Raw genomic sequence first — 11,670 nt, 5'->3', positions numbered from 1 at the left:
GGTGAATCCTCTTACCCTCTCGCACCTCTGGCCTGTACCCCAGCTCTTGTATAAATAAAAAATAAGTATTTTTAAAAAAATTCCTAACAAAATGATGATAATTGCTTGTATTTTGTTATTAAATTCTATTTCTATATATAAATTTTACTTTATATGTAGAGATGCTATAAATAGAGATGCTATACATAGATGATATATGTAGATAATAATTCTATATATAATTTTTCTTTATAAAGCAGTTTTATATTGAGATCTTGACTTCCTTTAGACCCAGTTTTTTGATATACAGACCAGAGGGCACATGTGGTGTCCGTGGCCAGATGGTAGCTCATTTACCAGCTGGTCAGTCACACAAAGGAAACTTAGCTATAGATCTCAAGGGCAATCAAGGAGGAGGCAGTGACCATTTTCACAGGTTTGATAAATGTGGAGACAAAGCCAGTCATTTTCACTGTCTCCCTGCTCAAGATGTGGAATAATGGCAAACCTTTGGAGAAGGGCCCTTCTGCCACATGGCCTGGGGAAGGGGAGCACTCAGCAAAGTGGCCAAAGGACTGTAAAGTTCCAGTGGCTCATTGACAAGTTGGGTATGGAGCCTGCGAGCACCCCTCCTCTGTTGCTCCCTCCCCACATCCAACAGAGTGATAGACATTTCCCTTAGGTTGTGATGGAGTAAGTCAATGTCTAGCACTAGGATGGGGACTGGGAAATAAACCCTTAGGAAATGCATCAGAAATCACAAGGGGCTCTGAGGAGGGCCAGTGCTCATGGCCTCTGGGACAGGCACCTTGGTGCGCAAGATGGAAGGGCGAGTATGGGAAGTGCTGATGGGAGTGGGCACCTGCTTTGCAGGCAGTTTGTTTCTATGTCCCTGGGCTTTCTTTTCCAGAACTTCCAAGTAGACCTTTTCTATAGAAACTAGTAGTTGAAATGAGAGGGAAGAAGGATGTGGTATAAGAGGCCCAGGAATAAGAGGAAAAGAGAAACTGAGGGCCTCCCTGGTGGTGCAGGTGGTTGAGCACAGTGCTGTGAAGTTGTCCACAGCCTCTGCAGTGCCGGTTCCATACCGCCAGGGCGGGAAGAGTCCCACATGGTGCAGCAGACCTCTCCTGTCTCGCCCGCTGCTCCCCTCAGCAATGTGTTTCGTCAGTCTACCTGCTCTGTTCCCCGTTCTATCTCTGGTGAATCCTCTCATCCTCCCACTCATTTGACCTGTACCCTGGTTCTTATATAAATAAATAAATCTTTAAAAATATGATTAAAAAAGAGAAATTGGGCTGATTAAACATTCTGAATGGCCTTAGGCCCCCAGAGGGGTGGTGCTGGGGTGGGGGGCATGTTCCTTTGATTCTTTTTATTATATATTTTTAAAAGATTTATTTATTTATGCATACAAGAACTGGGGTACAGGCCAGAGGTGTGGGGGGTGAGAGGATTCACCAGAGACAGAGTGGGGAGCAGAACAGGCAGATTGACTGAAATACACTGCTGAGGGGAGCAGCAGGCAAGTCAGGAGAGATCTCTGAGCCATGTGGGTAGCTCCCTGGCCGGGGATCGAACTCGCACTGCAAAGGCTGTGGAAAGCTTCATAGATTGCGTCTTAACCACTTGCACCACCAGGGAGGCCCCCTCCTTTGATTCTTTAAACAAATCACAGCTACCCTAGAATGGCCTAGGCATTCTCCCCCAAACTGAGGATGCTTCTCACCTTCAGTTTACCCACATACAGCTTCCTGCTTCAACCCTCTCCCAGGATGATGGCAGAACCAGAAGAGACTGGGCCAGCCATGCCATCAGGCCAGGGTATCAAAAATCATTCTACTGAGATAGGCCCCCTGACCCCCAGTTCAGAGAATCTCAGCTTAGCATGATACATTCAGGGCATCTCAACCCAAGTCAGTCACAAAACTGAGGAAGGTCCATCTGATCAGGGGAGCACCAGGAGGAAATGGTGTGAGACTCAGAGAAGTTAGTTGTTCAGGGTCAACAGGCAGGCCTCAAGGAGGGAGCCTTGGGCTCTGGCCTTAATAGGCTGTTACCAGCAGTGGGCTCACTGCCCTGTGCGCATATGAGTCAATGACTATAGCACCAGGTCTTGAGAAAAGCAGTTTTATTGCAAGTAGACTGACAAGAAAGCAAGAGAAAACTTAAAATTGCCTCACCATCCAGCAAAGGAAAGGGTTTATATTGATTAGGAGCGGGTTTAGAAAAAAGAAGTTAAATTGCATTGCCTAAAAGCAGACTGATGGCATAATTACGTGAATCTGGCTGAAGTTCATTGGCTAGTTACAAATTCGTCCCTATAGGGAGAGGTTTGATTTCAAATAACCAGAATCTTCCCTCTTTGACCCTCAACCCCACCCCACTCCTCATTGGTTATCCCTTTGCTGTTTTTGGGCTTAGCACAGAGTCCGTCTCTAATGTACAAGCTCAGGTTGTATCATTTGTGGAGAAGTTTCATCTGTGTAAATAAGTCTCAAAGGGAAAGTTACATAAATTTTTCTTTTGTACGCTGGGGTCTGAGAGCCATTTAACCATTTAACCTCAGGTTCAGGCCTCACAAGGGTAGACTTTGCAGGAGAGCCCCTGCCTGTTGTCAGGAGTAGACCTGGTAGCTTCAGAAGCTGCTCTGAGTCCCTCATTTCAGTGGCCAATACATCTTGGCTCAAGGGTGCAATGACACTCTGGGCCAGCACTGGCTTGTGGGCATTGTGACCTCAGCTGTTCTGCACATAGAGAGCTGGTCATCCTGCCCTCACCTTGGCCTATGATCTGCATAGGACAGTGGCCTGGTCAGGGGGCCTGTGTAGGGAGGCTGACTAGTTGAACACTCTGGCCTCCTCCATCATGTCGGCCAAGAGAGCAGAACTGAAGAAAACACACCCGGTAAAGGAGAAGCATTGCTGGGCAATGTGGGGCCCCTTTGTGTTCCCACCAAATGGAGATGTGGGGGTGGGGTGGGAAGTACAGAGAACTCCCTGCGAATCCTTGGCTCTGTTCTGAACTTGAATTGGCTTCTCAGCCCAGAAGGATGTGATTAACCCCAAGCCTTGAGAAGGGGGAAGGGAGGAGCTCTCTGCTCTCTCCCACTGAGATGAGGAGCCATGAATCCAAGGCCAGCCCTGTGCCAGGCCTGCCTCTAATAGCTGTATTTGTGGGATACTCGAAACTTCTTAGATGTTATGACCCCCATTTTATAGATGAAAAAATGGAGGCTAAGAGAGACTAAATAACTGGCCCAAGTTGATAAAAACAAGAAGACAATTACAAATGAATCCTGAATCTTCTTTATCCCCAAAACCCTAGCTTCTGCAATAATATTTACTTGGCTTCCATAGTTATCTCAAAGTGCTTTCTTCACCCAGGCCCCTAGTAGGAGAGGGTGTTGCCTACTGAACATGCAGGCCCACGTTCCTAAGAGTAAAATGTGACAAAACTTGAGTTGTCTTGAAACAGATGCTGAGGGATTTGTGGGCCTGAGCTTCAGAGCCAGATTTGGTGTGTTGGGGTGGGGGTGAGGGGAGCGTCCTTGCAATGGCTGAGTGTTTTCCTCCCCAATCCTGACACCTGACAGGCTGAATCCCAGCATCCTCTCTCCACAGAGCAAGAACTACAAGACAGTTTGCCTGGAATTGAAGCCGGAGCCCACCAAAATGAAAAACTTTTTTGAGACCATGCCGGCAGCCAGGCCCGAGACCCCTAGAGAGATGATTTGGAGTCAGGGGTCATCCACTGTTCCTGGTGGCCAAGACCTGTCCCAGGTGCTGGGGGATGCAGTGAGACAGTCACCCTTTGCTCTCATAGACCTTCACTCTAGCACTAATCAGATGCACAAATAAATAAGGGATACTTTAGTTGTTTTAACTGTAATGCAGAGGATTAAAATAGATGACTGAGTGGATGCTTTAGATGGGTGGAAAGGTTTTCATTTGAGTTGAGAGTTGAGGGACCATGTAGCTGTCACCCCAAGATTGAGGAAGAGTACTATGGGCAAAGGAAGCAGCATGTGCAAAAGTTCTGGGGCAGGAATGAACTTGGCTGCCCCAGGGACAGAGCCGGGAGAGGAGCGGACTGGGATGAACTCAGAGGAAGATGGAGGGGCCACTTGCCCTTGTCTCTCTGCCCATGGTCCAAGGGAGGAGCAGAAACTTGGGGAGCTCTCTCCTGTCTCATCTGTCTCTCACCTTCAATTGCCAATATTCTGTGTTTTTGGTTTCAACCAACAGACATATGAGTACAAAAGAGTTAAAGAAGAAGGACCATTTGCCAAAGCAGGAGGGACACATGAGCTCAAGGTAAGTGTGTGAGCCCAGGAGACAGGCGCAGCACAGAGAGATGGCGGCCGTGGACAGTTGTGGATGCAGCGCCGGCGCCTACTCTTCTGTTCCAGTCCTGACTTAATTCCCTCCAGGCCTGTTCTTTAAATAACACTTTCTTTTTTTTTTTTAAATGATTTATTTATACAAGAACTGGGGTTCAGGTCAGAGGTGCAGGAGGGTGAACAGATTCACCAGAGAGAGTGGGGAGCAGAACAGGCAGATGGACCGAAGACACTGCTGAGGGGAGCAGTGGACGAGAGAGGAAAGGTCTGCTGCGCCATGTGGGTAACTCCCTGGCCAGGGATTGAACCCGTGCTGCAGAGGCTGTGGACAGCTTCATAAGTTACATCTTAACCCCTTGTGCCATAAGGGAGGCCCCATCACTGTCCTGCTTTTTATCATGGCTGTCTTTTCTCCCTAATGGGAATTTTCTCTACACCTCTCCAAGATCTTTCCTTTCCTCCTCAAGACAGTTTCTTTTCCAACCATGACCTTAGTTTTCTCCCCTTCCCTGTTTTATTTTCCCAGAATGAACTCAGGGAGGTGAGGGAAGAGCTCAAGGAAAAAATGGAGGAGATAAAACAGGTAACAGGACTTTCCATAACATGAAGGAAAAGGGCAGCTTCGAGGAAAATGCAATGTCTAGAAATAGTGCAGGGCAGTGAGGACTGCAGGGAAAAAGCAATCAAAGTAATTCTAGTGTGTTCAGTTGTTGGGCAGCACAGGCTCCCAATTTCTTATTTGATTCTTAAACCTGATTTTTGAATGATAAGACTCTTTAAGTTCTCATTGATTTATATAGATTTATAAAAATAGATTCATGTATCTATAAAGTTTATAAATTATCTAGAAATTTATATATTAAAAATTTGGCAGATTTATATTGACATTGATTTATATCAGCAGGGAGCCTTAGTGACAGTGTGTGATGGTGCATGCACCTGAGTTGCTTCAACGACCACTTAGGCTTTAAATAGGTCTTTATGAGTCCATTGCTGAGCTTCCAGTTCATTCCAGAAGAGCAGCTGCTGCCCTTTGCTTAAAATGTCCCAAAGACAACTCCACCACTGTCTTCAGTAATATGCTCTGTGCCTTTCTCCCTCATCAGATAAAGGATGTAATGGACAAGGACTTTGATAAACTCCAGGAGTTTGTGGATATTATGAAGGTAAGCATCTCCTGAGTGCCCTCATGGGCCAGTACCTTATTAGGAATTCTGGAACAGATGCTTGTCCTGCCCTGTAGGTGCTTACAATCTAGTGGGAGACCCACACACTCTTGCAAAAAAGAATGGAATGATATGTAAGTACTAAGTTAAATGATTACTTGTTATTGGTTAATTAGGATTTTAGAGAGGTAGGTAATGAAAGTAGGCTGGAGTAGCTAGTAAAGTTCTTACAGAGAAAGTGAGTCTTTTTTTCTAAAGATTTATTTATTTATGTATACAAGAACTGGGATACAGGCCAGAGGTTTGGGGGGTGAGAGGATTCACCAGAGACAGAGTGGGGAACAGAACAGGTGTATTGACTGAAATACACTGCTGAGGGAGCAGCAGGCAAGTCAGGAGAGGTCTGCTGCGCCTTGTGGGTCACCTCCCTGGCCAGGGATTGAATTCGTGCAGCAGTTGCTGTGGACAACTTCATCATGCTGCGTCTTAAACCTTTCTGCCACCAGGGAGGCCCCGAGAAAGTGACTCTTAAGGTGAACCTTGGAGGCTGCATTGGAAACTTGGAAAAATTCTGGCTAAATGCCCAGTAAGATTTTTTAACTCAGCAGTTACTAAGTGGATCATTTAGATTCTAGAATAGTGGTTCTCAAATTGGTGTGTTTTGGGATCACATGGAGTGCTATAAAACAGGGCCTAGGTCCTGTTTGGGTCAGGATTCACCCTTGGATTTATTTTTACATTTTCCAGGTAAAAGTTTGGGAATCACTGATGTAGAAGCAAAACCAAAAAAAAAGCAGATATGGATTTTTTTTAAAGAGTGTCAGGGGAATTACCCCTACCAGATATTAAAATTCATGACAAAACCCTGATAACCAAATCAACGAGTGGAGTCCAAGGGTTACCAGACGAGTATTATACGCGTAGATAATCCTTCAATGTCCTCTTTGCTCAGGAATGCACTTGTAGGGGCAGGAAGACACAGTGCAGGTTTTCTAATCCAGCAGACCAGGCAAAGAAGGAGTCCTAGAGAGTCCTCAGTGGCTTTTGCAGGTCTTTTATTTAGATTTACCAGGCACATGGAAGGCAGGGGTGCTGGGGGGGCCGGGAGGCTGGCAGTCCTCCCAGCCCCCAGCAAATCCTCACTCTATCTGGGCCCTCTCTGGCAGTCTCTCTGCTTCTCTTCTTCTTCTCTCGGCTTCTGCTGGCATCCCCGTGACGCCGCCTTTATAAACTCAGTCTCTCAACCCAGGTGTACCCACTTCAGGTGCCCACCATCAGGCATGCATTCAGGATCACAGGGTTCCCTCATCTATCCTGATGGCAGGAGGGCAGAAAAGCCTGATACCTTTTACCTACCCTACAGCACTGAAACTCACTTATGGGGATTTCTTAAAACTCTGTCCATGAGTCTGATGCTTGCCACTGGATGAAAACCATGCTCTGAACTCTTCAGTAGTCATCAATGACTTTGCACAATGCAGTTGCCTATACTGTGACCTTGAACTGCTCCTTCACAAATGCCAGGATGCACCTGATAACAATTCTATCAGAACCTCTGGGGATGAGGTCCAGGCAGAGCCCTACAAAATTTAAAGTATGATAAAGATGATTTTTAAAATATCAGTGCAAAGGAGAGGATTATGTAGTACTATTAAGAACATTGCTGGGCTATATGAGAAGAAAACATAATTCAGTCTAACACGATAAACTGAAGTGATTTATAAAGTGAGTTTAAATAATAAAAGCCAATAAGAAGAAATAGTAAGCATTTAACTGAGTGGTCTAAATATAAACACAATAGAACAAATCACAAAGTAAATATTGATATATTTAATAATATAAAACATTTTAAATTAGAAAAAACACAATATACAAAATTAAAGACAAACAGCAGTTTTGGGGAAGCAATTGTCCACAAATAAGATGGACAGAGACAAGAGATTTTTGACTGCTAACATATAAAGCTCACACAAATTAATAAGAGCCGAATAGAAAAAGAAGTAATCCAGGGCCTCCCTGGTAGCTCACGGATTAAAGTCTCAGAGCTATGAAGCTATCACCAGCCTCTGCAGCATGAGTTTGATTCCCAGCCAGGGAGCTAACCCACATGGCACAGCAGACCTCTTGTCTCACCCGCTGCTCCCCTCAGCAGTTGTTTCAGTAGATCAGCCTGTTTTGCTCCCCACTCTGTCTCTGGTGAATCCTCTCCACCTGCTGCCTTTTCCCACCCCCACAACTTTGGCCTACACCCTAGTTCTTGTATGCAAAAATAAATAAATAATCTTATAAAAAAAAAAGGGTAACCCATAGAAGAGAATACAAATAAAATGCAGGAAACACATTTAAAGGGTTTACTTCACAAATAACCAAATAAATGCAAATGAAAAAAACCGATTGATAACTGTCACATTCATATCAACAAAGTTTTAACTTATGACAATTATAGAACAGGGTAAGAATATTCTTATACCGCTGATGGGAGTACAAGTTTGTATAAAACTGGAAAAGAATTAGACAACAGGCATGAAAAAATATCAAAAACCCTGACTCATCCATTCCTTTTCTTAGAATTTAACTTATGACAATAATCAGAATTTCCAATATGGGTAACTATGAAAAGATTTATTATAGGATTACTTATAATAGCAAAAATGTGGATCCAACCACAATTTTCAACAGTAGGGGACTAGCCAGATAAATTATGATCACTCCATATCATGAATATGAAGAGCTATTAGAAACAGTCTTTAGAAAGAATGTGTATAATAAGAAGTAAAAACTCAAGTTACAAGTAATACATATATGGGCTGATCTCAACTAAGTAAACATGTAGAAAAAAGACTGGAAACAAGTATAAAAGGGTTAATAGCTGGTGTTTCTAGATGATGAGATTAATTTCTCTCTTCTATTCCTCTGTGTTGTCCCGATTTTTCCAAAAGGGAATGAATTATTTCTGTGTTAAAATGCAGACACAGTAAGTGTTTTGTTAGCGGGCAGGGCTGGGTAAGGAAAGGGACAAAGGAGGCTATTTCGGGCACATGAACAGCGTGCACACAGCATGGAAGCAGGATGAACGTGAAGTGTATCATGGTCAGCAGGGAGATCAGTCATAAAAGTGGGATCGTTTGGGGAAACTGTGAGAAATAAAATGGAATGGCACAAAGGCAATGGAGAATACAGGCTTTTGAAAGACAGGCAGACAGGCTGGGACTTGGTTGTGTAAGCAGTAAGAGGCCTCTGGAGATTTCTCAATCAAAGAACATGCTAGGAGCAGCACTTCAGAAAGCTAGCCGGCAGCTGTTTGCAAGGAGGATGGGGGGAGGAGAGTTGGGGGAGCAGGCAGGGGCTGTCTGGAGCAAGAACATCAGACAGGAAGCTGCACCCCAGCTCAAGGTGAAGAAAGCTGGACAAGGTGGAGGAACAGAAGGAAAAGAGTGAATCTGAAAAAATGCACCAAAGGAAAACTCACATTCGTGGAGACTGATTCAGCACAGAGAAGGGAGAGCCAAGCATCCATGATGACACCAAAGTTTTAATCTGGATGATTGAAGTGGTGACAAGGATTTTTGGGAAATAGAGCTAATTAGAAGAGGAAGGAGGTCAATTTGGAACAACCATAAGTTTGTGGTGATGGTGAGACTTGACGGGACATTTTGGCCCTAAGTTTTTGGACCCAGTGGGCATTTTAACTGCAAGAATACGTTGATTCCATTAACGAGTATAAATATTTCATTTAAAAGGTATCCTAACATTTAAAAATGCTTTTCAATAAGGTATTTTTGGACATCACCTCCACCCAGACAATAAAAGTCCTTGGTCAGTTTTCTGCCGCAGATCATAAACTGTTTGCAAATATTTCACTTCTTATTAAAAGTATTTTCCTTAATGCAAAGTATATTTTATTGTATTTTCTGATGTTCAGGCCAACTTTGTTTTGGCTCACAACAAACATCATCAATTTTATCTTCTTTGCCACCTTAGAATTTCTTTTCTGACCTCTATTTCTATCCAATTTTCCCAGGCCAAATTTTATTGATCTAAATTTTGCCCAAGAAGATTTTATTATTATTTCAATTCTGTGTAAATAATAAACGTGAGCTGCCACTTGAGATACTGTCAGTTTTGTTTTGTGTTAAACATTCCTGCCTGGAATTGGGTAAAAGTTGGAGCAAACACAGAAGCAGAGGATCTAGGAGAAGGGTGAGCATCAAAACATTGGAGTAAATTGTCTTTGGGGTTCTCAAAAAGATTGGTCTTCTTGGTTCCACCATTTTGTGGCCATTGAACCAAAACAAAGACTGGTTTCATCCAGGTGTGTGAGTAGGTCAAAGAATCACCAGCAGACATTGGACAGAACCCTAAAGACTACCTGTGCATCATGGATCGGGAGGGTACAGGAAGCAAGGGTTCATGTCATGTGTACCCCATCAGCCACCTCACCCTAGTCCAGTGAGAATTTTTGAGGGAATAAGAGGCTGAGGTGATCTCTGAATGGTTTGCAGACAGAGGCAGGAGAAAGGACGGTGGAAAGCCCTTTAAGAGGAAAGATTCTAGCTTCGAATGCTCTCTTGCAGGAAATGCAAAAGGATATGGATGACAAGATGAATGTTTTAATAAATATTCAGAAGAACAACAAGCCGTAAGTGTAACCTGCACCCACCTCTCCTCATCCCTAAAGAATCTCCTCCCTGCACTTTGCTAAATGTCCTCTGAGGTCAGAGGACTCCGACTTTAAGGAGCAGTCTTGGTTTCTATTGCCCCAGTGGCTTGGAGTCAAGGCCTTCCACGGTCACCCATGTTACTGGTTCTCTCCTCATCGTGTTGGAAATTGTCTTCCCAACCCTGCCCTTTCCCGACTCCCCAGTCGCCTTAGAAGAGGAACAAGGGAACAGCCAGAACTAAAGCTAATTAAAAAGACTGACACAGACCCACAGCTCCAACTCAAGAAAATGGATGGGGCAGATGGGGCACTGTCCAGTCTTCATAAGAAGATACTGACACTACAAAAAGCTAAAAAGGACCCACTGGAGTCCCTCCATCAATGTGGGACCTGCTGTGTAAGTGAAGCCCCTCCCCTCCCCTACCCCTCCACCTCACACTGCTGCTATGGCCCTGGGCTCTGTTCCTCCCTCACCTTCCTAGGCCCTTCACTGTCTCACTTCCTGCTGTAGAGGGACTGGCACCTCTGCTGGCCCTGGATGCCTCCCTAGCCTAGATCCTTCTCTGGAGTCTTGTTCCCTAAGCCTGTAGGGATTCCTAAGCCATGACCAAGCAGACCTCACCCTTGGATGAGCCTGCTTCCAGATGCCACTGTGTTGTTGGGTCCTCACCTATAGCAAGGCCTGCTGAGGTATCCAGCAGGCTGGCCAGCTTGTCCGGGGAAAAATTACTTTCCTTGTGCTGTTTCTGTCCTCTACAGGAGAAATGTTTGTTGTGTACCTCAAAGAACAACTACAATGAGAGGTAGGTAGATCATCCAAGAAGGGCTGTTTTCCATTGGGGGCCCCAAAATCCCAAAGCCAGTGTATTTAGGCCACCTGTGGTTATGCAAACTCTGGCCCTCACCCATTCAGTCTTAGAGGACATGGCACCAGGAAGGACAAGTTGGGTAGCGCAGCCTGGAGTCTCCTGCCTGAAGGCTCCACAGAGGGGTGGGTGCCTCGCCAGTTACTGATGGGACATGCCTCCAGTTCCTACCTTTCTCCCCACCCAGCAGGAAACTTCCACACCTAGCCTGGGCACGCTTTTCGCCCTTGTCATCTGGAGCTGCCTTCTGATTTACCTGTGCTTCAACCCCAGCGTGATGGAGGATGTCCTTCCAACTTAGTGCTGCCACAGAACCTCTCGGCAGCTCCCTTCATACTCTTTCCCACAAATTGAGCTGCACAGTTAAGGCTTGTTGCCCTCTGCCATGCCACCCTGCCCTAGGCCACTCTCCACCTGGAAATTAAAATCATTTAAAGCCAAAGGGGGTGTCAGCCCATACTTAATTATATGAAGGATAGCTTTCTGTTGTTTTCAATCAGTATGTTACAGATTCCAAGCCCTCTTCCTGCTCCCTGATGGATTCATGGGAAATTCTGTCTTTGTCATCCTCAGGGACATTTCCTCCACAACCCCTAGTTCTGCAAAGGTCCCAGATCATAACAGAGGGGAGACCCTGAAGGTGTCGGATGCCATTCT

The 11,670-nt window shown here is 45.0% G+C and overlaps 1 protein-coding gene across 1 annotated transcript; it reads left to right on the top strand.

The window, feature by feature from the left end:
- Positions 1 to 2,847: 2,847 nt before the first annotated feature.
- TEX35 (testis expressed 35) lies at positions 2,848 to 11,063 on the top strand (the record flags this gene model as incomplete). Its single annotated transcript, XM_084249587.1, has 8 exons — positions 2,848 to 2,886; positions 3,603 to 3,653; positions 4,227 to 4,295; positions 4,848 to 4,904; positions 5,428 to 5,487; positions 10,062 to 10,126; positions 10,352 to 10,544; positions 10,907 to 11,063. 8 exons carry the CDS (start codon positions 2,848 to 2,850, stop codon positions 10,952 to 10,954), a joined length of 582 nt encoding a protein of 193 aa, XP_084105713.1. The 3' UTR covers positions 10,955 to 11,063.
- Positions 11,064 to 11,670: the final 607 nt, after the last annotated feature.

The sequence above is a fragment of the Talpa europaea genome, assembly GCF_964194135.1.
Source record: "Talpa europaea genome assembly, chromosome: 12".
NCBI classification, from domain to species: Eukaryota; Metazoa; Chordata; class Mammalia; order Eulipotyphla; family Talpidae; genus Talpa; species Talpa europaea.
This window is presented reverse-complemented; position numbering and strand designations above follow the sequence as displayed.